Here is a 24,621-nt window from a genome sequence, read left to right as displayed (position 1 = left end):
CAAGAGCCATGCCTTGGTTTTTGTTGTGGTGGTGGTTGATTTGTTTTGTTAATATTTTCATGTTTTAGTTGTGGCAAAAAAAAAACCACATAACATAAAATACACCGTCTTAGTCATTTTTAAGTGTACGGGTCAGTAGCGTTACGTATATTCACACTGTTGCGCGACAGATCTCTAGAATGTTTTCATCGTGCCAACTGAAACTCTATACCCATTGAACAAAGCTTGTTCTCAGTATCTGTAACACCTAGGTGAGGACCGATCAGTAGCAGGTACTGTACAAAACTCTAGCAAACGAAATTTAAATCTTCCCTTGAACTACAGATTCATTTTTTAATATTCCTATCCACATTTTTTTAACATTTTATCTCTTTTCCTATTCTCAACTTAATTAATCCACTTAACCCTCATCCTACTATACCTGAACTATGTATAGTAGATCTCCTCCCTCCACACTCGTAGGCTCCCGTCCACCCCACACTGTGTTGATCATGTCTCCTTTCACAAACCTCACTTCCAAATAACAAGCCCACGTCAGATGGGGCTCCCTTGGGTTCTAGGATAACATGAAAGCTCGTCAATTCGTTTAGTCGTTACTAATTTCTACTAGCTATTTAAATTATCCCCCTCTACTATCCTACATCCACTCCCCAGTTAAGCTAATGTATTATTTGCGCTTGAAATCCGGCCAAGCACAACCTCAGGGTTTTGCTTTTACACTTCCTTCCAGTTTTCTAAGTCCATCTTTCATTCAGATTCACCTAGAAGCACCTTGTGGCCCCTCCTCACTCCTGCAGTCTGCCCCGTCTGAAGGCCCCACCTACATCACTACGGTAGAATGTCCACCGTCACCTGGCGAGGCGACTCAGACTCCTCATCTACAGCCCAGCACCACTGAGGTGCTCTTGAACCCCATTTTAATCTTAACGATTAGGAAACCCAATAAAGACGTTTAAAAACTGATTTAAGAGAAAATATCCTCTGGCCCTGATAGCGCATACCTGTAATCCTAGCACTTTGTGAGGCCACGGTAGGAGGATCACACAAGGCCAGGAGTTCCAGACCAGCCTTGGCAACACAGTGAGTGGGATCACATCTCTAATATCATATCATATATACAAATATATATATGTATGCATGTGTGTATCTATGTATATATATAAACATAGATACACACATATATGTATAATATACTCATTCAACATAAATAAGAAAGCAAGAAGAAGGAAAAAGAGGCAGGTGAACTTATATAAAATGATTTATATCAAATATACCTCATGTTAAGAAAAAAATATATGTATGTTTATATGCACACACATATATACATATATGTATAATGTATAATGTACTTGTTCAGTTTGAATAAGCTAAGAAAGCAAGAAGGAAGAAAATGAGGCAGACAAATTTATATAAAATAGTTTCTATCAAATACACCTCATATCATGGAAAAAATAGTTACATTTTATTTCCATATATAGATACTCTGATGTTTATTCCAAAATCTTGGTTCAGACTTAAATGTTAGATAATCACACAAAAAATGTGATGATTGCCTTTATACTTGCATAACTAGCAAATGGCCTGACTCTCAGAAAGAGGTACATTCGTCCCTTGGTGTCCAGAGAAGACTGGTCCCAAGACCCCTGCAGATACCAAGACCACTGAATGCTCAAGTCCATTTTATAAAATGACATAGTATTTGCATATAGCTGTGCACATCTTCCTGTATATATTAAATCATCTTTTGATCACTTATAATACCTAATACTGTGTAAATGCTACGCAAATAGATGCTATACCATATGATTTGTAATATTTCTTGTTGGTACTATTTTTGTTGGTTTTTAAAAATTATTTTTAATTCTCAGCTGGTTAACTCCTCAGATGAGGAACTGACTAATGTGTAGGGCTGCCAATATAGGTGACAAAGAAGAGCCTTTTCTCTACTTGGGCGTTAATTTAAGCTCAATTTCCAGGCCCTGTCTGTCACTGCATCCAAACACCTGCCTCTCTTACAACCCTTGCCTCACCAAGGGCCAGAGCTGTGGTCAGAATATTTCTATCCCCCAAAATTCGCATGTTGAAATATTATCCCTCATGGTGATGTCATTGAAGGTGGACCCTTTGGAAGATGATTAGGTCATGAGGCAGCGCTCTTCTAAATGGGATTAGTGCCTTTTCACCTTGTGAGGATACAATCTATGAACCAGGAGGTGGGGCCTCACAAAACCCAACAATGCTGGCTCTCTCAGCTCAGGCTTATAGGCTCTGGAACGAAGAGAAATAAATTTATTTTCATGAAAAGCTACCCAATTTATGGTATTTTCTTGTAGTAGCTTGAACAGACTAAGACATCCAGAGATATTATACTACTAATGTCTTAGTAGACAAAGGAGGACTGTGCTAGAAAACCTTAAATAGCTTACAGAACCATCCCAACCTGGGGCTCAGTAATGCTTTCATACAGTATTTCTTGGGAGACATTGACAAAAGGTGGATGAATGTCTAATTGACAAAAATGTATAAGTATTTTTAATTCAGAAATGGGTGGTTGAGAATTGCCTTTGAAAATCTCCTGAGAGGAAAAACCAATTCTAATGGTATATAGTGGAGAGAATATCTTAATACTATCGAACCTCATCCCTCAGCAGTTAAATCATAGACTGTCAGAAACATCTATAAAGAAAAAACGTTCAGAGTTAAACAAAACTTCACCTATTGTTTTTACTTCTATACTCCTGTAAAGACTTTATCATATATACTGACTCATGCTTAAAACAAGTGTAACTTGCCTTAAGTAATTATAGAAACCTTGTTGAGGGTGTTTCAGAATTAAAAGATGCACATTATAATTATCAGAAACAAATACAATCTAAAGAGGGGAAATTGGCAATCTATTCTGCCAAAACACAAATTCTGGGAGAAAAGCGTATCAGCTACTGCACGAAATTGTAATTCCTAAGCATAATGTCAACCTACATACATTTTCCGTAAAATCAACTTGCATCTACACACCAGTTGAAATTTAATAAATTAAAAATTTGTAGTAAGAGGCCGGGCGCGGTGGCTCACACCTGTAATCCCAGCACTTTGGGAGGCCAATGCGGGAGGATTGCTTGAGGCCAAGAGTTCAAGACCAGCCTGGGCAACATGGCAAAATCCCACCTCTATTAAAGATACAAAAATTAGCCAGGTGTGGTGGCACCTGCCTGTAGTCTCAGCTACTTGGGAGACTGTGGTAGAAGAATCGCTCGAACCTGGTAGGCAGAGGCTGCAGTAAACTGAGATCGTACCACTGCACTCCAGTCTGGGTGACTGAGCGAGACTCCATCTCAAAAAAAAAAAAAAAAAAAAAAAAAAAAAAAAAAAAAAAATTATAGCAAGAAATAAATTCAAAACCCTAAATTATTTTTCTTAACTTTATATAAAGAGGGTTTCTGGGGTTGAAAACCAGAGCGGATCTCAACATATTGTCTCCTTAACTCGTCGTATCACTATGAATATGTTTCCTTTTCATTTGACGGATAGGATCTATATGACTGAAGACCTCAGCATCATACTCAGAATGATACTGTTTATAGGAATAAACTTTTGAAAAGTAGAGGACACGATGACTTCACTTCGTTTATATGCTTTCCCTGGAGTCAGAGTTAATTCAGGCTAATTGTCAGTGAATGGCAACTTGAGACTTGAGAGAGAGGGTCTGAATACAGTTAATTCAATCAACAGACAGAAACTTCGTATCAAAATACAGCATTGTACATACTTAAACAGATCACAAATTCAAACATGTTCCCCAAGGGTAGCAATTTCACACCTTCATTTGTGAAGATCAAAGGAGAGACTGCACTTGAAAGTATTTGATGGAGTATGACAAAATTAAAAGGCACACTCACCAAACAGCCCAAATAACACACTCACATTATTCGGTGAAGTACTTTGAGCTAGGGAGCATTTTTCAGTTAAGTATCCTCCCCTACCACCCACCATTACCACCAAAAATATCTGAACTCTCACCTGACATTTGTAGAAATGCAAATGGAGAAAATTACAATAACAACAAAAGTTGCTCCTATATTCTTTTTGGTCCACACCTGTAAATATTAGTTCTAGTCCACTTCACTGCCATGGAGTTTGAATTTAAGTTGATAGGTCTGTTTGTATGCTTATTTGTTTTAAGAAGGATACAGAATAATAGTTCTTTGTTTTCCCACTCTTAGACTTCTAGTATAATCACTCACTAATTTCCTAGTCTGAACCTGACAAGTAAAAGAAAAAACCTCAGTATATTTGTAAGAGAAAGTAACCTGATAATGAGAAAAGTACTGTCAGTTATTCTCAGGAAAGGTAATGTCAGCTTCTGAGAAAACAAATTGCCAGTTTCAGAACAAACACAAACAGAACAGAAAATGAAGTGAAGATTCAAATAGCAAGATTTTCCAACTTAATTGGGAGCAAAGTGAAAACAGTCTAGTAGAAGTTACACAAGAATTTATTAGGAACTTTGTGGCCATCCGCTGTTTCCATATGGTTAATTGTTCTATATTTTTAAATAGTTGAATCTTACCTGAAATTATGGAAATATGACACAGAAAATCTAACATAACAGCCATACAATAATATTTATTAAACACTAGAAATGTTTTATGACTGTGTTTCATACTGAGAGGGGAGTTGGATACAGTTACTTCAATGCACCAATAAATATCATTGAATCTACACTTAATAATAATTACATATAAATTCCTCAAAAAGTTAAACAGAGTTACCATATAACTCGACAGTCCTACTCTTAGGCATAAACTTAAGACAATACCCAAACGAAACCATATGTGCACACAAAAATGTGTACAAAAATTTCCATAGCAGCATTGTTCATAGTAGATAAAAAGTGGGAGTAACATAAATGTCTATCATACGATGAATGGATAAAATAAAAAGTGGTATGTTGATAACATGAAATATTATTCAGCAATAATAAAAAATAAAGTACTGATACATGCGACAATAAACACGATCCTTGAAAACATTAATGCTAAGGAAAAGATGCTATTATTGTCACACAAGACAATATATTGTATCATTCCAACATACGAATTGTCCAGAATAGGAAAATGTATAGCTATAGAAATTAGATTAGCTTTTACTTAGGGCTGGGGTGAGAGGGTGTAGGAATGGGAACTGAGTGCTAATGGGTATAGAGTTTATTGTAGGATTGATGAAAATGTTCTAAATTTGATTACAGTGTTCATTACACAACCCTGTGAATATGCCAAAAACACTGATTTGTATATATTAAAAGAGTAAATGATATGGTATGTTAAATATATCTCAATTAAGCATTTTTTTGAAAAGCTCTCTATGGCTTGGTCTTTTTGCAATTTAATTTTTCTTGTGTCTTTATGATGTATAAAAGTATTTTGCCTCGATAAGATTCATTGACAGCCAAAATAAAATAAAAAACAAAAATTTACATATTTATTAACTTGAGGATATGAGGAAGCTATTTACATTGTCTTCATTTTTAATGCCACATGTGTCCTCTCATACTAAAGTCAGTCTATTTCTGTAACCTCTCTTCTTCATACAGATAAACCATCAATTTAATTTTTGATTTAAAGCAAATAGGAGCATCATGTTTGTACAGTGTTCCACAGCTTTGCTATTCTTGCAACCCGTGACCTATAAATAATGCAAGACCTTTTTCTTCTCTAAATGACTTTCATACAGCATGAGCCTTGATACAGAAGACAAAAAATAAAAGAAAGCAAAAGAAAAAAAACATCCTAAAGTCATGGAATTCAACCTATTTCCAGTTCCACGTTTGAATTATGAATCACATCTGTTCTCTTGTAACTGCATCAAAAGCCAACTTTTGAGCATGTAGTCATTTTATTTATCAAAGCAAAGGTAAATCGCAGCTAATCTGAAAAGTTTGCTGTGTTTTGCTTTAGCAGTAAGAAAAAAGAAAAAAAAAAGATCGGTTTCTATGTGACCCCTGACCTTTGAACCACAACCTCCTTGCCACTAAAGTGTTCAGCACCTCATTTAATCTCCACTCTCTGCACTGGCACAGTGCTGAGAAAAGGAAACGGAAAAAATAATCTGGGGACTTCATCAATTTTTCATGAATTTTCATTTAGGCCAGAACCCCCTCTTACCCTGGTCGATAGATCAAGCTGCTGTCATATATTTGCCACCTGGGGCTACAGCTGCCATCTCTAGAGGCTGCCACTGACTCAGGCTGATCACAGGCAGCTACAATCTCTGTGAGGACCCCCTGTGCTCCTTCTGCTCGGTAAACAGGGAGCACAAGCATTCAGAACTGAAACTTTATCTGCACCAGCTACACCATGGCTGTCTTGGTGGTCCCATTGGAAAACTACGTATTCCCTTTTTGAGTACCAGGCCTCTTTCTTATCAACTCTACAATCGTTATATAACTATTTAAAAAACAATTTTTGCCTAGAGATTATTCTTGAGGTCAAGTGACTCATAAAACACTTTCTGGATAGCTTTTTTTTTTTTTTTTTTTGCAAACTAAGAAAAAAATAAAAGCAAATTTGAGGTGATTCCATTGCAATGATTGGTCCTGAATTTTTTTCCCTCTGCTGTATTGTTCCAGAACATAAAGCTGAAGCATGTATTAAAGGAAAACAAACAAACATCAAAATGAATACAATATGGTAAAGAACTGGCTGACTTCCAAAAAACCAGTCAAGACAGATGGTTATCAATAAAATTCCACATTTCATATCATAGTAGAATCCAACATTTTCGAAATTAAAAATGACAACTAATGTGAAGCAAAAATATTTTTTTAAAATCCGTATTTTTTATCAATAATCATTTTACAATAAAAGTTGTCACATGTTTATGTCCTACATATCAATACACTCTTGACTACTTAGGTACATCTAGGTCAGTGGTTCTCAACTGACTTTCTCTCCTGGGGAATATTTCCAATATCTGGAGACACACTGTTTGTCTCAACAGGGTTAGGGAGGATCCCACTGGCATCTCGTGAACAAACGCCAGAGATGTGTCTAAATATCTTACAATCTAGAGCATGACCCACCCCCCACCCCAAACACACACACTTAATAAATTTTGATCCCAAATGTCAGTAATGCAGAGGTTGAGGTACCCTGCTCTAATTCTCCATGCTCCATTCAGAACTACATTCTAGGAGAGAACTGGCAGCATGTGCTACTTCCATTCCACCACTACTCACTCTTCAGCTGTTGTGCTCTGTCCCCATCACTAGAGCCCACAGGTACTGTTTATTTGACCAGCATTTGGGATTTGCATTGTGTCAACCACTTTTAGTACTCTTGTGGTCGGTTTGTTTGTTTGTTTGCTTGTTTGCTTGAGATAGAGTCTTGCTCTCTCACCCAGTCTGGAGAGAAGTGGTACAATCCCAGCTCACTGCCACCTCTGCCTCCCAGGTTCAAGCAATCCTCCCGCCTCAGCCTCCTGAGTACTTGGGATTACAGGCACCCGCCACCACACCTGGCTAAGTTTTGTATTTTTAGTAGAGTCGGGGTTTCACCATGTTGGCCAGGCTGGTCTCAAACTCCTGGCCTCAAGTGATCCACCCACCTCAGCCTCCCAAAGTGCTGGAATTACAGGTGTGAACCATCACACGGCGGCCACACTTTCAGTATTTTTTAAAGTATTCCTTGGTTATTCTTGCCACTTCACTGCCTATATTCTATCACTCTGATACTTTTACTGAGCCTGATCCTTTTGCATGAGCATTTCTTGCCTTGACCACCAGTAAATATTGCTGTTCTGAGCATTGAGATTGGACTCAGCTCTTATTAACTGCACCCTGAACACAGGCTGCCTGGCAATCACATCCACTTCTATATATTTTCGTGGCTTCCACACCTATCTCGGAAAGACCTCTCCCCTCAACTCCAGAAGCTGTTTCTTTAATGAAACTTGAGATATTTTAAGCTTACTGTTTCATTGGTATGTCAAACAATACAGCTAAAGTTTACCATACTGTTCTGTTCCCTAGAATTAGCTCTCCCTTACCTACCCTCCACCTCTATGGATGGTAGCACCATATAGCCAGTCATTCAGCCAAAAAACAAAACAAAACAAATCTAGTAATCATCCCCTACTTCTCCAAAATGATCATAATGTCACAGAGTTTATAATTCCTAAATATGTTTCCCACTGTTTCCTCCTTTCAATCTTCAATGCTATGTTCAGGTCAGAATCTAGCATCAACTCTTTTCTGAATTATTTGACAGTACTTAACGCCTCTCTGACTTCAATCATCATACCTTTAATGCAATCTTCAATTCTCTTTCAAAGATTCTCTATTCTCATAACAAAATAGCTTAGATTTTGATTCAGCACATGCCTACCTTTCCAATTTACTCTGCCCCCAACCTCATATCCAGACACCTGGCAGTTCTCCAAATACGCAGTGTTCATTTAAGCTTCCATTCTTTCTACCAGGATGGTCTTTCACTTCAATTTCCACCTGGGACATTCTTACATGACCTTAAATCACAGCTAAAATAATGTATCCTCTTAGAATCATTTCTTAAACTTACTTATCTAGAAAGAATTACATATCTTCCCTCCGGATTTGCATAGTATTTTTTACATGTCTTTATAAAGGCTTTATTGTTTGTCTATTTTGTTTAGTAACTCTTTATTTACATGTTTGTCATCCCAACTAGAATGTGAGCTCTTTGAGAACACATTGGAATGTGTCTTCATTGCTATTCCTTAACACCTCTGTCAGTGGATATCCACCTTCCATTAATAAACTAAGTGAATGTACCACAATGAGTATTTATGTTGAGTTTTCTAAAATATGAAGGCCAATTTAACATAATCTGGAGTTGTTCCTCTACAGCTGTTCCTCTGTCATTTTATAAAAATACACATTAGTTACCAATAGGTACTGAAAAATCACAATGCTTTGACCCAAATTTCCATATTAATATGTTTTATGAAATACGTAAGGAAAGATAGAAGACTGATGAGCTAATGGAAAGAGATGAGCAACATATAAACGAATATTATTTGACCTTGTGATGCCTCAAATGGAATGAACTACTGACATGGCATTAGAAAAGGGAATTTTATTCACTACCTAATCCAATTTGCAAGCCTTCTTGTTTTCCTCTCTAGGTCATGAGTAATTCAAGCATTTCTTAAAGCTCACTTATCTCAAAATAAAAAAATATTACTGTCACATTACACACACACACAAATCATGGTTTAAAATATTCCCATTAAAACAGTTTGATTCATTATTAATGATGCAATTAGAAAAGAAAGCAATTCTTTTAGATGAAACAATAAAATGACTGGTTAATTTTATATACTTTAATTTTGAAAAGTAAAATTTGGTTAAGGATTTAAACAGGTTATTTGCTGCTGAGTAGATAAAATTTTTTAAATTCTGAAAAATTAAAATTTCTTAATTTTTATGTATTTAAAAAAGAACAGATGTCATTTAGAGTGTTTCTTCAAATACGACATAATTCCCTAAAAATAAAAATTAGAAGATTCAGGTTCTGGTCTAGCAAACCCATTAATTTATTGTCTGAATCTTGGTCACCTAAACTTTTGGGGCATCATTTTCTTTATCTTGAAAATGGGAGAATAATGCCAATCATATTCACCATAAAAGGGTCTGTTGAAGTAAAAATCAATAAAATTTAGTATTAAAGTATTTCAACATGTTTGAAAAGTTTCCAAAATTAGATATTTCAAAATAAAAATGGAACAGGTATGTATATTTGCATTCTTGAATTTGTGTGTGTGTGTTTCAAATTTCATTAAACTGCATTTAATTTAAGGGCTTTTTGAAGTATTATTTTATAAAAATAAAACTATTTAGTGGCCAGTACAAAATCCCACTGTTAGCTAAAGTTCTAATGCTCGTATCTCAAGGCACTTCACAAAAAATAAAAAATATGGGTCTTAGGATTCTCCTAGTATTTTCCTATTGGAGTTAAACATTTCCAGAACTTGTGGGTTCCAGGTTTCTTAGCAGAAACTATAAATCAGAAGTAGATGGCTGAGAATGAAAAACGTCATTGGAATAGTTATGTAAGAAATTGTAGGCGAGTGGATCACCTGAGGTCAGGAGTTCAAGACCAGCCTGGGTAGCACAGTGAAACCCTGTCTCTACTAAAAACACAAAAATTAGCTGGGCGCGGTGCCTGTGATCCCAGCTACTTGGGAGGCTGAAACAGAAGAATTGCTTAAGCCCGCGAGGCAGAGGTTGCAGTGAGCCGAGGTCACGCCATTGCACTCCAGCCTGGGTGACAGCGGGAGACTCTGTCTCAAAAAAAAGAAAAGTACAATTTTGTTTACCAAAAGAAAGACATGAGTCCATGAGCTATGATTTAGGAGAAAATATAAATAGCTATATACATAAGACTCTAGCATCCTGAAATCTCCCAATTCTGTTATCTTTGAAGATGTACATGACAACAAGGAAGCTGAAGAGTGCAAAGATTTTAAGGCATAATTGTTGCCCTTTTTTTTTTTTTTTTGAGATGGAGTCTCGCTCTGTGGCCCAGGCTGGAGTGAGCGGCGCCATCTTGGCTCCCTGCAAGCTCCGCCCCCCGGGTTCCCGCCATTCTCCTGCCTCATGCCTCCCGAGGAGCTGGGACCACAGGCGCCGCCACCACGCCGGGCTCATTTTTTGTATTTTTAGTAGAGACGGGGTTTCACCGTGTTAGCCAGGATGGTCTCGATCTCCTGACCTCGTGATCCACCCGCCTCGGCCTTCCAAAGTGCTGGGATTACAGAAATTGTTGGCATCTTATACACAATTTATTCTAGATAAAATCTTTCCTCAAAACAGATAATGTCAAACTTTTATGGTATTGTTTACATTATAAACCCAAACCCTCAGTTACAAATTAGGAAAAAAAAACACTATCCTATTTTTAATTTTGTCTAGAAAATCATCCATGAAGTTACGGAGTCAGTGTTTAAACCGATGGAAAACATTGACATCTTGATTTACCACTGCTATTTGCGCTATTTGATGAGGAAATAATAAATATATAAAAACACCAACAGTAAGGCAAGTCCTTAGCTATTTTGATTACCAAGATTGAGTAGAAGTGAGAAACCCTCCCATACATGAACATTCTGTTCGCGCAGACGGCAGATCTCCTCTCCGATGAGCGTTGAGTAAGTAAATAAAGTATAATTGCTGCTATTGTTGGGGTATTCTCCTCGCCACACCTAACGTAATAATTCCTGAATTGGAAGAGTAGGTATAATCTACAGAATAAAAGAATAGGTTCTTTTTAATGTTGCTGATAAAAGTTGGATTTCGAAGTTAATGTATATATTTATATGTGTGTGGCAGGGTGTGTTTATCAATAATTACTTATACATAAATTGATGACAGACATAGGTGCGATATTGAACGTATGCCTTGTATTTGGTATCATGCTACACATCAACTTTTCATTTTAACAGAGCCAACTGTAATACCTGATTATGTCTTTCATTAACAATTCAAATCTTAAGTATGAACAGCTTCATTGCCTCTGTGTTTTCTTATAATAACATATTGGCCGTCTTGATTTCACATAAACAAATTGACTACAACACCCTGGCTTGATACTCTCTTGACCAGACTCCTCTGAAGAAGACTAAGGAAAATCATGCAATGTGATGATAGATTCTTTAGGTTTTAGCGTCTATGGGAACACATCGAAACTTACTTGAAATAAATAAAAGTAAATGTGCATATGAGGTTCACTATGTTCACTTACATGCCACTTCCAGAGATGCATTTCGACTCACTGCTTCACCAAGGTAGTTCCTTGCAACACAAACGTAGCTTCCTTCATCAGGTTTACTTCTGCGCCCATGCACGATGCGCAAGAAGAACAAGGATCCGCTGGGCAGAAGCATCCTATGGGACCGGGGATCGTCCTTGTCAGTCTCCACTCGCTCCCCATCCTTGTACCACTCAATGGTGGGCGTTGGCCGGCCCTCCGCCTTACAGTTGAGAGTCGTGGGCTCTCCCTTCGAGACGATGACATCAGAAGGGTGCTCCACAATCCGTGGGGGAAAGTCTTCCTGGCGAAGACGCGATCCTGCAAAACAGGACAGAATAAAGGCAAGCTTTAACATTTCCTTATCTCAACCTTCCGTTTCACTGAGGTTCCTGATGGTGAAATTAAACTCTTCAATTATTCAATTGAATCGTATTTTATGTTTCGTTTTGTGTATGCATCTCATAAGTCATCTCAACTCCTTTGTAGAATGCGGCCATTTACCAATAAATTAATATGTTAACTCAAAGGACTTAGGTTTAATGTGTTCCATGAATCATGACAAGCAGAAGTAAAAGAGGACAAGAGACTTTCTTGTTCTTCTGGGATCAGCATGGGTACTAAGATGAGTAACACTAATTTCCCATCCTCAGATTGCTTGTTATATACTGAGGAAGAAAGTCACGTAAGGAAGCACCTAGAAGACACACATAGATATCATTTAATGTGCTGCCAATGTGTTATCAGACTAACGCAAAAAGAGACCTGCAAATTATGTACAAATATTATCTGCATTTCACAGATGAGGCAAAAGCTTAGTAAATGAGGTCAGTTGCCCAGAAATGTAGATGAAGCAAGCAGTAGAGGCAGGCTTTTGAACTCAGGTGTGTTTGACTGAAGAGTATAAATCTGTATGTATAAATCTGTATGTTAAGTATAAATCTGTATGTTAAAATGTAATATGCTGCATAGAGGTATATAAGAAACGCACTATAGGCAGAAAGAAAAAAAATTTAAAAGTTAACCCTAAATCAAGCATAATAAGAGATCTCTTTCCCCCCAAAAATTATATTTAGATGGAGCTGTAAAGAATGAAAAATGACAACTAAAAGAAAAAAGCATCATGTCAAGAGATACCATCAGCAAAAAGACAAAGAAATGAGAGTTATGTGCATGGTACGTTTCATAATCAGGAAGGAAGCTGATACGGCAGGAAAAGGTTTGAGGCAGCCTTGGAGCCTGAGACCACGGGCTTTGTACCATGCTCAGGAGAGTGGGATGTTATTTTACAGGGCTCCCAGATTTTTAAGGGAGCAGTGACATGACTATCTGTATAATTGAAAGATATTTTTAGTCTGCATTATCAATAAGGGATAGCAATGGAGACATGAAGACAGTTGCAATTTACTTAAATAGTTCAAGAGAAAAATAAAAAGAACCTGACCTTGGGAAATGATGGTTTAGGTAGAAAAGAAGAAGGAAAAATACACCATATCGAAATGCTTGACAGAATTTGGTATATCACCATACACAGTACAAAGAAAGAGAGACTGTAACAATGACTTCCCTGTGAATGCAATACAAGTGGGGCTGTAAGGGGTGTAAGAAATCAGAAGAGAGGCCGGGCACGGTGGCTCACACCTGCAATCCCAGTATTTTGGGCAGCCAAGGCGGATAGATCACCTGACGTCAGGAGTTTGAGAACAGCCTGCCCAACATGGCGAAACCTCATCTCTACTAAAAATGTAAAAACTTAGCCGGGCATGGTGGTGGACGCCTATAATCCCAGCTACTCGGGAAGCTGAGGCAGGAGAATCGCTTGAACCAAGGAAGTAGAAGTTGCAGTGAGCTGAGATAGTGCCACCGCAATCCAGCCTGAGTGACAAGAGTAAAATTCCATCCAAAAAAAAAAAAAAAAAAGGAGAAAAGAAAAGAAATAGGAAGAGAAGGATCTGTTGATATTTTTCATTTATATGGTGTCAATTACCATTATTCATGCAAATGTTCTACCAGCTGCTCCAAGTAAGTAAAAAGGAGACACTGAGAGGAATCACCATATATGGGGACATAATGATTATATAGATAAGCACTTCTTAAAAGTGTGCTCTTATATAAGACTTTCCAACCAATCACCTAACATGAGCACATTTCTCTTCAATAGATGATAGGAGTAATATTTACTTCTCAATGTTACCTCAGTTCACACTCAATATTAATTGAAAATACATATTTTAATGTATTCAAGGGAATTTAATTCAATCAAATGAACTTTTTTATTTGAAGAGGATTAACTATCAAAGGTTGCTGACTATTTTTTTTAATCACATTAGACCAAAAAAGAATGTATACATTACAAGTGTTAGATATCTAAAGCAAAAGAGTAATTTATGGTCCACAGGTCAGAAATTTTTTAAAAAACTGAAAAGATCCAAAGCATCTAGATAGGTAATTACAGTATACATCACAATAATAAAGGTTATAGAGCATGAGTACCGGGTCTTAAAGCAATGAGGAATTTAAAGAATATAAAAGTAACAAGGAATTTTTAAATTCATAATCAAGAAAGACCCCGAAGTTTTTAAATATGAGTGGCTGAATATAAGTAGCTTACAAATCAGAAACATATTCTCAATGTAAATGTCTGGATACATAGCCATAGACTCTGATCCTAAAATATATCAAGAGTTTTATGTCACTTTTCATGTAACAAGATGATAGTAGGTTACAATCATCTGTTTAGATAGCCTCTTTGTTCTCCTTTAATCTCCCTATGCACGGTGACCTACATTCTCCCTACTGCAAAAACTGTTCTACTATTAAAAGTAAGCAAGTAAATCATCCATGCTACTAGGGTGCTATTTACTATATCAACTTGTTCCCTAACTTATTAGGCAGTAGGCCTGGATAAGGGCTGAATAAGACCTGAAATACACTAATACTTATTAAATAAAATATAAAATAATTGATTTATAAAAGAAAAAGTGACAAAATAGTTAAGCTATTTGCAATAACATTTAAAATCCAATATGTCCAATGAGCACACAAAGAATGTTACTCATTTATCATTACAATATATGTAAACTATGTTACCTAGAGATTATAGTACTGTCATGTCAGGATACTCATCTAGTAATTTTACTCCTACTTTAATAAAAACATCAAAGAACATCTTCAACCTAAATATAAAAAGTAAAACTATGAAATGATTACAAGAAATTAGAGAGGCGTCTCCTTTTTATTTACTTGGAGCAGCTGGTAGAACATTTGCAAGAATAATGGTAATTGACACCATATAAATGAAAAATATCAACAGATCCTTCTCTTCCTATTTCTTTTCTTTTCTCCTTTTTTTTTTTTTTTTTTGGATGGAATTTTACTCTTGTCACTCAGGCTGGATTGCGGTGGCACTATCTCAGCTCACTGCAACTTCTACTTCCTTGGTTCAAGCGATTCTCCTGCCTCAGCTTCCCGAGTAGCTGGGATTATATAACTCATGATTTTGAGTTAGGTGATGGCTTCTTGGATATGATAACAAAAGCACAAGCAACAGAAGAAAAAAAGAGATAAACTGGACGTTATAAAATTTTTTAATACTTGTGCTTGAAAGAATACTACCCAGAGAATCAGAAAAAAATATGCAAATCATATACCTAACAATGGATTTATATCTAGAACATATAAAGAACTCATAGCTCAATAAAAATATAAATCATCAAATTTTAATATAGGCAAAGGATTAGAATAAGTAGTTAGACAAATTTGACAAAGAAGTTAGACAAATAGCGACAACCACATAAAGAGATATTCAGCATCATTAGCTATTAGATAAATGCAAAACAAAACTACAATGAAATACATTTCACACCCACTAGGATGTATATAATCAAAGCAATGTAAAATAACAAGTATTGTCAAGGGTGTGGAAAAACTGAAAACCTCATCCATTGCTGGTGTGAATTTAAATCGTACAGTCACTTTAGAAAACAATCTGGAAGTTCCTCAAAATGTCAAACATGTAGTTACCATATAACCCAGCAATTTCACTCCTAGATATGTATCACCCCAAAATGAAACCATACATCCACACAAAACTCACTCATGAATATTCATAGCAATATTATTCACAATAGCCAAAAAAGTAGAAACAACCCAAATGTCTACCAACTGAATAGATAACAAAGAATGAATCAACAAAATAAATGTCCATGATGAATGGATAAATAAAATGTGCCATATCCACATAATGGAATATTATTCAGCCTTAAACATGAAGTGTTAATAATACATGCTGCAACATAGATGAACTTTGAAAAAATAAGTGAAAGAAGCTAGTTGCAATGGACCATATATTGTACAATTCCATTCATATGAAATGTCCACAGTAGGAAGTCCATGGACGTAAAATGCAGATTAATGCTTGGCTAGGGCTGGGGTATGGAAGTGGGGAATGAGGGCGGCCTGGGAAGGTGCTGCCAGAGGGGGTGGGATTTCTTTAGGGATGATGAACATATTCTAAAACTAATTGTGGTGATGGTTGCATTACTCTGTGAATGTAATAAAGATTATTATATTGTATACTTTGGGTGAATTTTGTGGAATATGAATTATATCTCAAGCAATTTTTAAAAATTGATAGATAAAAGAGCACTGTGAACAAGTTTAATAAAAGGTGTGTAACAATTTGTCCTCACTCCTAACAACAGTTAACGTTATTTTCTTCATTTATAATTTTAGGTTATAATGAAATCATCAGGCCTGCAATAGATCATTAGGACAAAAAGTGAACTGTAACAGTCTTGCCAGCCAGATAGGTAGATTAGAGAGACAGAGAGAAAAATAGATTAGAAAGACAGACATAGATATGCAAAAATACAGCTACAATCTAAGTTTTACGATGTTATTAAAAATATGGGGACTCATTCTGAGCTTTCTTAAATTCAGACATTACATAACAATAGCAGTGGTCTTTAAGATGGACTCAATGCATAAGTCTTTGGATTCTTTCAAACTGTGTGGAAAAGAGTGATATTGTGTAAAGGGGAGGCAGCAGTGGTGGTGTGGGGTGGGCGGAGTAATATTGTGTAAAGGCGAGGCAGCAGTGGTGGTGTGGGGCGGGGGGGTGTAACTTTCATCACATTCCCAAAGAGGGTGGGCCTTTAAGATTACCAAGGAGCACCAAACTACTGGGTATTCTGTGTTATTGGCTAAAACAACTCCATTATTTGGTCAAAAAACAAAGCTGAGTTGTCAGCAAAACTCACTGGGGACTGAGAACAGAACAGTAAGGGGGCGTGGGGGTTGTTTGTCACATGAAGTGCCACGAAGCAGGGCAACCTCAACATTTCGGGAATCTAAAGTGTGAGCCCCTCGACTAGCAACAGAAGCATGATCCGAAGGCACATTAGAAATTGAGGATCTCAGGCCCCAACCCGCATATCTCAGATCTGAATCTGCATTTTACCAAGATTCCCCTCTCTTCATCAGGTATTTGTATGCACAATACCGTTTGATAAGCACTGCGCACACCAGTTTTTGTGTGGCTCTGAGCTAACAATGCTTTTAAAAGAAGAGGAGGAGGAGAGGGAAGAGAAGGGGGATGAGGAGGAGGAAGAGGTAACAAAGAAAACGTATATAGCCTGTGAAGCTTAAAATATTTACTAAGGTTTTTGCCCACCCTGCTCAAAAGTACCTGATTATCATTTTCCATTACAAAGTTCATTTTTAATTTAAATTTATTTTAAAAATAAATTTATAAATGTATAAATATCTCTTCTACAGATTTCAAATGAAAATTAGCTTGACAGCAATGTTAATATTGCCCATACAATGAGAAATTATTCAAGACTCCTATTTGAACAGATATGCTAAGCGATGTATGCAAATAACTATCTACAATTCTAATTTCGCTTGTGGCTGGCATCATGTCTAGCATCTTTTTGTATCTCAATTATTAATTGGGCAATCAGTCAAGTTTTAATTAAAATAATTTATTCAATTATCTCTCTCTGTGTAAATGTATATATACGTGTGTGTATATATAGATACATATATATATATATATATATTCCCTCTTTCTTTTATAATGATAAAGATAATTAAAATTGGTCAGAGGTCCTAAAGATGAACATCCAAATGTTTATTTTTACTGTCCAAGAAAATAAGTTGTGAAATTGTCATGTAAATTGTCCATAATTGAATAGATAGGAGAAGCAGAATTAGAACTCATGACCTTTAATCCAAAATGTGCCAGGCTTCTTTAGAAACGAATGGAGGACCAAGTAAAGAATGGGCATGGCACCTAGGCTAATTCCAAAGCCCTCTTTTAAAGCTGATTTCTTTTTTTTTTTTTCTTTTTTTTCAGGCAGTTTCGCACTGTCACCTGGGCTGGAGTGCAGTGGCGCAATCTTGGCTCACTGCAACCTCCACCTCCCAGGTTCAAGCGATTCTCCTGCCTCAGTCTCCTAAGTAGCTGGGATTACAGGTGCCCAGCACCACGCCCAGCTAATTTTTTTGTATTTTTAGTAGAGACGGGGTTTCACCATGTTGGCCAGGCTGGTCTCGAACTCCTGACCTTGTGATTCACCTGCCTCGGCCTCCCAAAGTGCTGAGATTACAGGTATGAGCCACCGCACCCGGCCAAAGCTGATTTCAATAAAATGCATCACATGAACGTTGCTAGTCATAATTTCAGCAGAAAACATTTTCCAAAACAAACAACCCCATCAAAAAGTGGGCAAAGGATATGAACAGACATTTCTCAAAAGAAGACATTCACACAGCCAACAGACACATGAAAAAATGCTCATCATCACTGACCATCAGAGAAATGCAAATCAAAACCACAATGAGATACTATCTCACACCAGTTAGAATGGCAATCATTAAGAAGTCAGGAAACAACAGGTGTTGGAGAGGATGTGGAGAAATAGGAACACTTTTACACTGTTGGTGGGATTGTAAACTAGTTCAACCATTATGGAAAACAGTATGGCGATTCCTCAAGGATCTAGAACTAGATGTACCATATGACCCAGCCATCCCACTACTGGGTATATACCCAAAGGATTATAAATTATTCTACTACAAAGACACATGCACACGTATGTTTATTGCGGCACTATTCACAATAGCAAAGACTTGGAATCAACCCAAATGTCCATCTGTGACAGACTGGATTAAGAAAATGTGGCACATATACACCATGGAATACTATGCAGCCATAAAAAAGGATGAGTTTGCGTCCTTTGTAGGAACATGGATGCAGCTGGAAACCATCATTCTTAGCAAACTATCACAAGAACAGAAAACCAAACACCGCATGTTCTCACTTATAGGTGGGAACTGAACAATGAGATCACTTGGACTCGGGAAGGGGAACATGACACACTGGGGCCTATCATGGGGAGGGGGGAGGAGGGAGGGATTGCACTGGGGAGTTATACATGATATAAATGATGAATTGATGGGTGCTGACGAGTTGATGGGTGCAGCACACCAACATGGCATAAGTATACATATGTAACAAACCTGCACATTATGCACATGTACCCTAGAACTTAAAGTATAATAAAAATAAAAATAAATTAATTAATTAATTAATTTAAAAAAAAACAAAACATTTTCCTTGTTTTTCAAAGCCTGATTCTGACTGCCTGCATCAGAATCATCAGGCATTTTTTTTTTTCTAATGCTTCATGAATTTGCATGTCATCCTGGCCCAGGGCATGCTAATCTTCTCTGTATTGCTCCAATTTTGGTATATGTGTTGCCAAAGTGAGCACTAAGATATTTATTTAAAATACAGATTTTTTTTTTTTTTGACAGAGACTTGCTCTGTCGCTCAGGCTGGAGGGTGGTGACAGGATCTTGGCTCACTGCAAACTCCGCCTCCCAGGTTGAAGCGATTCTCCTGCCTCAGACTCCCGTGCAGCTGGGACTACAGGCACGCACCACCACACCTGGCTAATTTTTTGTGTTATTAGTAGAGATGTGTTTTCGCCATATTGGCCAGGCTGGTCTCGAACTCCTGGTCTCAAGCGAGCCTCCTGCTTCGGCCTCCAGAAGTGCTGGGATTACAGGCATGAGCCACCTGACCCAGCCACCAGATTCTTAGTTTCCATAGTGAACACGGTGCATCAGAAATTACCAGTGAAAGATTCCAAGACGCTGCATCTTTTCCATGCTCACCGGAAGATCACGCCCTTAGACCTGGTTAGATGTAGCGTTCCACAGCGTCATCAAGTGAGCCAGGCAGATGCACACGCATCTGTGAATAATGTTCTAAGCAGCTTAATTTGCATAATAGATTATTTCTGCTTCTCAGAGACTCTCAAACAATGATTTTGTAATGATTTTTGATAAAATATTTGATATTTTAAAAAGTTGAGTGGTATACTAGCACTTCAAATTTTTGAATGTGAAGTATAAATTACAATTCATGAATATAGTTTAGTTTTCTTTAGTCAGTAACTGCTCATTTACAGTGAGTGCCAGAGAACATTTGTTTTCAGGAAGAGATTTCAATCACATAATATAACAAAAGAGGAAAATGCCCCTAGAATATTTGTTGATTTCATTTCGCGAGTTACAAAGTAAATACTTCTGCCTCATTGAGTTGGAGTATAGTATTTCCTAGAACCAAGTTTTATTTTTCTTTTACAAACTGGATAGCCCTATCAACTATTAGTCCCTCCGCAAGTCAAGCAATGTATTTCAAACTGTTCTAAATTTTTCTGAGGGCAGAAGTTCTCAGCAAATTAGGGACAGGGTGTGAAATATACTTCCTCCAGCAAAATTTCTATTCAGTGTTCATTTTTCTCTCTTAAAAAATGTATGTCACAGTATGTTCTAGCCATAACTATGTCTGTTTTAACAAAATATTGTTCCTCAAAATGATATAAATAAAATTAACCTAGGAAGATTCTCCAGGATTACTTCAATTCTGAATGTGATCAGAGCCACCTGCTGATACGAGAGACACAGAAGCACTACATGAAAAGGTGAAGGTTGCCTGACGTATCACAATAGGAAGGAGGCGGTGTGGTACAAATAAAGAACACAGGTTACTGATCAGTTCACATTCATGCCTCATTTGTAACAGGTAGATCAGGACATCAATGCTATAAGGAGTGGTTTAGGCCGGGCGCGGTGGCTCAGGCCTGTAATCCCAGCACTTTGGGAGGCCGAGGCGGGCGGATCACGAGGTCAGGAGATCGAGACCATCCTGGCTAACACGGTGAAACCCCCTCTCTACTAAAAACACAAAACATGAGCCGGGCGTGGTGGCGGCGCCTGTGGTCCCAGCTCCTCGGGAGGCGGAGGCAGGAGAATGGCGGGAACCCGGGGGGCGGAGCTTGCAGGGAGCCAAGATGGCGCCACTCACTCCAGCCTGGGCCACAGAGCCAGACTCCGTCTCAAAAAACAAAACAAAACAAAAAAGGGTGGTTTAGAAGAATCACATATATGGATATTCAGGATGGGTAGTAACAATTCAGTGTAATATTTTTTCTTCTCCTGCAAAACATGACAAATACTCCAACTCCAAAATTTACTTCCAAAATTTAGCCAACGAAACTCTACAATCCCATTGATAATAGTTTTTCTTTGCTGAGGGTGATTCTTACATTAATGTCTTATTGCTTGATACATTTTAGCTGGGCCAGGCTGATGGCTTTACACTAGATTTCCAAAGAATTAGAGTTGTTACTATTTATCCTTAGTCAAAAATATATCCAATTCAAAATTTCCTTCACTGAAAGAAACATAACTCAGTGCCACTGCAAATGCTATCTACATTGATTAGTGAGCTAAGGTAATCTGCAATGAAATGGAGTTAATGAATCACTCCATCAGTCCATCAAGTCTGTCCATAACAACTTTTCCATCCTTGAATTCTTCATGATGATTAAATTCCAGCTTACTTTGCTTATGAAGGAGGAGGGAATAGAAAAGTATTATGAGATAACTTTTTTTTTTTTCTAGAGGTCCAGTAATGTGATAGGATATGGTGAGAAGGTCAATGTTTAGAAAACATGAAGTCCATTTTATCCACTTGAACTTCACTAAAACTCTCTCAGGAGATTTCCTAATTTGCCATTGGTCTAAATAAACTTTTAAGATTATTATTCCTTCTGGAAGCACAGCAGTGCCATGTTAATAAGTCTAAATTTGAAACAAAATCAAAATTGAGACCTGGAAATACTACTTATCTTTTAGAAAATTTCAAAATAACTTTTCAGTGTCCTAAAACTACAGGGCTTATAGTGTGAAAGGGAATTGACAAGGATAAAAGAGGTTTGTCAAACTCAACAGGCAGCCTTAATTCTGAAAGTTTCCAGTTGTACAAAATAGCACCCCTGCAACATCTCTGTGACCTCGCTTTCCAGATCCAGAAAACAGGAGATTAAGCTATCAGAGGTCCTTTTACAAACCCTTATTTTATAGATGAGGAGGAAAAACAGAGTACTAAAGAACTGAAGTTTCTTTCCCAAAACTGAAACTAGAAGGGTAGAGTTGTCTCAGCTGCGGATCCAAGCTCTGTTTTCGGGATGACGTTTTCTTCTCTATCACCTCTTCTTCTTACCCAAATTTTGGAAGTCTAAAATATTATTAGAAAATCCCAAGCACTAGATTTCAGTTGTTTTGGTTTGGCTTTTTATCTGGACCAATATATGGTTAGTTATATCACCTTAAGCAATTACCTAAACTGGTTTTTTGTACTATTTATCCCCAAATGGAGGTCAGTGGAAGAGTAAATTGCTACAGTCTCATTGTTCCACAGCATGATCACACTCTTTATGGCTGTCACATTAATGATATCTCAACAGACATATCTAAAAGAAAGCATGAGTAGCAATTTAAATTTATGAACACAAGGTACATTTTTTTAAAAATACACACATGTGTATATATGTGTGTGTGTGTATATATATATACATGTATATATAATATTGAAGATAAATTTTGAAACCCCTAATCTGAAAGTTTCTAGAAAACTGTTAGGGGTGATTTTCCTCCTGAGAAATAACAAATTACTCTTCTACTTTATAAATTCATTTCCAACAATTCAGTGAGGAGCCAATGTATTAACCTAGATATTCATCCCCAATAGTATTTCAAATCAATTTGCTACATCTTACATGGTTGAAGGTGTTCTTTAAAGTGTGATTTACTGCCCAATCGGAGGTTTTCATGGCTTATGCAAATTTACCTTACAATGACAAAAACAATCCCTATTCCAGGAAGATAGCTTTAAAGTCTGGCTTCTTATTATCATATTTATAACATTTTGATGTGGTTTGAAATTACATTTGACTTTACAAAAGGTGATGCAATGAAACACTCTCAAAACTCATTAAATTGTCTAATAATGTTTAATTTTCTAAAAACCATTGGCATGTATTTAATGAAGACTATGGGTTGATCTCCAGAAAAGGGGATTCTACTTAACTCAACTCTGAATGGAGTGGTATCACTTTGGCATTCTATTCTATTTCCTTCTCTTTCTATATTCTGAAAATTCTGTGGCAGTAGCATTAATCTTAGGGACTGAAGATGCCAAAGGACCCAGTGTCAATGTCTAGAAAACACCATTCCCACCAGCAGTGACGTTTTACACACGTGTGTGCTCAGCTTTGTTAAACGCTTAGTTAATACATTTGCCTGGAACTCTTGATAAACTTTCCCGTAACCCAAAATATTTCATAATAAAGTTAAATTGAGATTCAATGATCCTACTTGAAATTTCAGACAAACTTCTTTTGCTATATAAGTATATAAAGGATTCGTAAAAGACAGATGGAAAATAAGATTACAATCCAATAGTTTCTTAAAGGAATAATGGCTAAATCACGACCCAAAAAATTATAGCTTTCATGAGCCAAATGCATTCGTTGCATCATGTCCAACGGATGCACACAATGACTGATTTTAGGCTTGTTTATTTCTAATCAATATTCATCTACTACAGAATTTGGCCTAAGATGCAAATCTCATTGCATTACTCCATCATTTTAAAAATGTGATTCATAAACCATGGATTGGTTTATGTGGAATGGAAGTAAGGGATGGCACTGCAGGCACTGGATGTGAAATTGTGTGCAGATATGTGCATGTTCCTTTTTAAGAAACGATAAAGAATATTTTTGGTAGTTAATATAAATCAGATGTCAGTAGGAGGACTGACTTGAAATTTCTCTTGTTCCAATGCTGAAAAGAAGTGTGAATGAATCCAGGCAAATGTCTTACCTTCTCTGCATCTTGTTTCCCTATCTATAAAACATAGCAGTATCAGCCGAATAACATTGCTGAGAAGATTGAATGTGATTTTTCCATGTGCTGAGTACACAGCAAGCACTCAATAACTGTTCCCTACTAGTGTAAGCATTATTATAATGTATAACTCTTTTATTAGTACAGCCTCTATCTCTATACTCAAAGAAGTCTGTAACCCCCTTAAAAACAACAAACCACAATTCTATAAGATATGGCCTTTCTAAAGCAAATATTGATGCCTAATAACGCTGTGTCCCTCTAAACTATTTTACTGAAATATATACCAACACTTTATTCTTCTTTTTTTTTTTTTTTTTCTTTTTTTTTTTTTGAGACGGAGTCTCGCTCTGTCGCCCGGGCTGGAGTGCAGTGGCCGGATCTCAGCTCCCTGCAAGCTCCGCCTCCCGGGTTCCCGCCATTCTCCTGCCTCAGCCTCCCGAGGAGCTGGGACCACAGGCGCCGCCACCTCGCCCGGCTAGTTTTTTGTATTCTTTAGTAGAGACGGGGTTTCACCGTGTTAGCCAGGGTGGTCTCGACCTCCTGACCTCGTGATCCGCCCGTCTCG

The 24,621-nt window shown here is 37.2% G+C and overlaps 1 protein-coding gene and 1 non-coding gene across 2 annotated transcripts in view; both read right to left on the bottom strand.

Annotated features, from left to right (window-relative positions):
• The window catches only part of ROBO2 (roundabout guidance receptor 2), a 615,454-nt gene that overhangs the window by 544,933 nt on the left and 45,900 nt on the right, over window positions 1-24,621 (bottom strand). The window contains exon 2 of the mRNA XM_030939677.1: window positions 11,778-12,104. Coding sequence (XP_030795537.1) covers window positions 11,778-12,104 — 327 coding nt within the window. The remainder of the gene's footprint in view (window positions 1-11,777; window positions 12,105-24,621) is intronic.
• LOC115892091 lies at window positions 19,460-19,564 on the bottom strand. Its single transcript, XR_004051981.1, has one exon. It is a non-coding gene; the product is annotated as a U6 spliceosomal RNA (small nuclear RNA).

The sequence above is a fragment of the Rhinopithecus roxellana genome, chromosome 1 (genome assembly GCF_007565055.1).
Source record: "Rhinopithecus roxellana isolate Shanxi Qingling chromosome 1, ASM756505v1, whole genome shotgun sequence".
NCBI classification, from domain to species: domain Eukaryota; kingdom Metazoa; phylum Chordata; class Mammalia; order Primates; family Cercopithecidae; genus Rhinopithecus; species Rhinopithecus roxellana.
Note: the sequence above shows the minus strand (reverse complement) of the source record. Positions and strands in the feature narration are given on the sequence as shown.